This window comes from Branchiostoma belcheri, unplaced genomic scaffold (genome assembly GCF_001625305.1).
Source record: "Branchiostoma belcheri isolate BF01 breed outbred unplaced genomic scaffold, Haploidv18h27 scaffold357, whole genome shotgun sequence".
Lineage (NCBI taxonomy): Eukaryota > Metazoa > Chordata > Leptocardii > Amphioxiformes > Branchiostomatidae > Branchiostoma > Branchiostoma belcheri.
In genome coordinates, this window is record NW_017803973.1 from 36214 (window position 1) to 39849 (window position 3636).

The 3636-nt window shown below is 45.5% G+C and overlaps 1 protein-coding gene across 1 annotated transcript in view; it reads right to left on the reverse strand.

Moving 5' to 3' along the window:
* The window catches only part of LOC109475943 (kelch repeat and BTB domain-containing protein 2-like), a 5893-nt gene extending 5447 nt beyond the window's left edge, over positions 1 to 446 (reverse strand). The window contains exon 1 of the mRNA XM_019776753.1: positions 163 to 446. Within this exon, the coding sequence (XP_019632312.1) occupies positions 163 to 417 (255 nt within the window). The 5' untranslated portion in view covers positions 418 to 446. The remainder of the gene's footprint in view (positions 1 to 162) is intronic.
* Between the last annotated feature and the right edge of the window lie 3190 nt (positions 447 to 3636).

The following is a 3636-nucleotide window of genomic DNA, read 5'->3' on the forward strand; positions in this document are numbered from 1 at the left end:
AAATATCGTACAGTCCCTAAGGGGCCGGCTAGACGCGTTGGCACAAAACAGTGTAGCGATTTCTTTATGATACGTAGCCTCGTACTAAGTTCCCCATTTTGTTGTTGAATTACTAACCCTATAAACGTAATCAAGGAGGTTTTGAACCTCGCACCAACTCACTTGTAAAAGTACCGTCTCCTGCCGACTTTCCGCCATGTCGCTAGTAAACATGGCTCTGAAGTAGGGGCTGGCCGCGGACAGAACAAGCCGATGGCAGGGAAACCGCCGGCCCTCGACTTCAAGGACGACATCCTGCAGTACTCCGTCCTTCTGTAAGTCACCCACAGCTCCCAAAAAAACGCGCTGATGGCTCTTGTTTTTGTAGGAACGAGGACGGACTGGCCTGGCGTGGGTTTCTTGGTCTGCGGCAGCCATGTTGATGATGATGATGAAGGACTGAGTGCGATCCGACCTGCTGGAGCGAGCCGTTGGACCAAGGGTGGAACTCTCCAAGCAGAGGTTGAATGGGAAGATTGTGGCCTTTTTCTATGCCCCGTTTTTTTCTGACAGCCGGCCCATCCTTCGGTGGCCGGCTGGATACTGTCGGCCGGCTGGATTAGCCTCCTTCGCAGTCTTGTTGGGCGTCGGCGTTATTTTTTTTCTGTGAGCGACGTGAGTAATTATGGGGCGAGAGAGACGATTTGCTGCCGACGGAGTTTTTGCCACGGAGAGAAGGATTCGCGCTCCATCTCTCCGTGGCAAAAACTCCCTCGGCAACAAATCGTCTCTCGCGGCCGCATAATTACTCACGTCGCTCACAGAAAAAAACAAGAAGCCATAGGTAACAATCCTCCGTGAAGTTTTATATATTTCAACAAAATCCCAAGCGTCAACGCCAGACCTACTGTGCAGACATTATAATTAGGCAACGGTTAATACAATGAGGGCGCGTCACAAGCATAAAACATACAAAGAGCTAAATCCATTACTGCTCCCAGGGCGTGTAAAGATACTGTGCTTCAAGTTCGAAGTTCAAATTACACACACACAATCATTGCATTCACATAAAGATCGGACTATCATGGTCGTGTCTAGTAACAAAGACAGCCCCACCGTCTTACCGTGCCTGTACCTAATTAAGCGCGCCTGGAACAAGCCAAATTCCAGCAACAGTTGCGGTAAGCACCGCGAGTGTTACTACCGCCGGCCAGATAACCAGGATATCTGCTTAGAGTACCTCTGCTACCAGACAACTGCCTAAACCTACGGCCTATTCCACAGGATTGTAAAAGTAGGGATGTTTCTAAAATATGCATTTACTTCAATATCAAAACAGCTACGGTAAAAATAAAAAGACGTGCATCATCCCGGACATAATGCCACACCACATGCGAAATTACACAGAAATGCGACGTACGGAAGAATGCGTTTTGGCTGCGAACATCTTCCAAAAAACTTGGCATCTCTTAAGCATGGGCAAAAACATCTGGAACCACTTATCAAAACCACCCCGTATCTGCATGAAGTTCCACCCCCCCACCCCCACTGCTATTCCAAACAACGCGTTTTTCTGGACCATTCCAATTCGCCTCGTAATTGTAGGGGTGCGTCTGCAATATTACATTGACCGCGAAAGCAGCAACGGCAAAAATACACATTCGTGTATCAACACGGGCATGCCCGCAGACGGCGTATAAAATTGCGTGCCGATTACACAAATAGAACCCAGTGTTTTGACTGCGAACATGAAAAATCAGCTGATCACAACACTCCGTCCGGAGGTCCTGACCTCCTTCACGGAGTAATAACGCCGACGCCCAACAAGACTGCGAAGGAGGCTACGGCTGGATACTGTCCGCGTGTTGGATACTATCTAGTATCTTTTTTGGCCACCCGAAAAGATCTGCTTGGAGATTACGAGGGTGGTGCCTGCCGATCATGATGATGGACGACGTCTTGTCCTGTTATGTTAAACTTCGCAAAAGGAAAACATAGTTCAGAAATAAAATGTGTTCTGCTTCAATCAGTGAAATACAGGCAACTAGACTTTTCTTAACTAAATATACTAAATAAACTAAAGTCATATCTCGAACAATCAAAGTCGGGGCCAAGCTAAGGGCGCGCCGGAGCCTATAATATCCTCTTGACAACCATGATTAACGTTGTAACGATAGCACTGATTTTTAGGAAAAAAAAATGATTCTAGACTTAACTGATTTTATCCTTTCACTGGTACAATTTAATTTAATTCAAGGAGGAACTCCTTTCTTTATCAGTGCCGCAAAAAATGTACAAGGTAACCCGGGTATTATAGCATCTTCTGTTACGAGTACTACCCCGTTTTACCGTTGTAGAATGTCCTTGGAATAACCATGGAGTCTTTTTCTACCTCCATGGAATAACCAAGGTGGTTAAATACAATTTAACCTCCTTGGAATAACAAACATACTATCAGACTAATCTACTTTACTATGCAGTATGGGATGAGAATGTAGTGGGAGTTCTAGCGTTTAGATGTGCATATCGAAAACATCATGTCAACGGCGACCACACGCCAACGCTCTTCAACTTCGAAGTAAAATTTGTCTGGGCCCAAAATATAGTCCAGAAAACTGACCAGTATCTGACCAGTCATAGACTCATTCCTAGAACTTCCGGAAATGACTGGTTGCTATGGTGACGGAGGATACATACACGTCAATATCTTTCTGGGGGGCTGGACAAGTTTGGACACTTCGGGCCGGGTCCTGAAACCATAGATCTATCCACCAAAATAAGTGATAAATGAAAACGACCACACATCAAATATTTGAAGGCAATTCTGTCTGCATTTGCACACAGCTAAGGTACATCCATGATATTTTTTGCAAGTTCATGCCCGAGGGTAAACAACATGTAATGTTATAGAAAGAGTACCAGTTCTTATGTTCTGTTTAGTGTGTGTTTGAGTGGATGGACGTATTTTCTATTTTCCTTGATCCAGGTGATGATGAACCTGTACTCCCTCCACATGGACCCCGCCTACTGGCCTGGTCCGGACCGGTTTGACCCCGGAAGGTTTCTGGACGCGGAAGGGAACGTCATCAACAAGCCTGAGTCCTTCATGCCTTTTTCAGGAGGTAATTATCAGCCTTTAATAGGCCTTTAATTCCTCAGGCCTTTGTATCAGCCCCAGAGATATAATTGCCACAAGAATGTTACATAATATCATGACGGTTGGCTGATTTTACTACTTGTCATTCTTTATTTCCAGGCCGACGTGTGTGTCTCGGGGAGCAGCTGGCCAGGATGGAGCTTTTCCTGTTCTTCTCTACCCTGCTGCAGTCCTTCACCTTCCGGCCGCCAGAGGACGCTCCTCGTCCAACCACTGAGGGCATCTTTGGTCTAACGTTGAAACCGCATCCGTTTAAACTCTGTGCGATCCCGCGTTAGTGTGCTTTTTGGCCAGATGTACGAGAAATGACGTCACTCATCTAAGTTTAATACTAAACATCAAGATGAAAGGTAGGAGAGAAATGGTGACTGTATTTAGTATGACATGCAGGTGTATAAAAGGAAAATATTAGGTGTATGAAAGGCCAATGAACAATTATAGCAAACATAGGCGAGAAAAAAACAATCTTGGCTTTAGATTTCACGTTTTCATGTTATTCA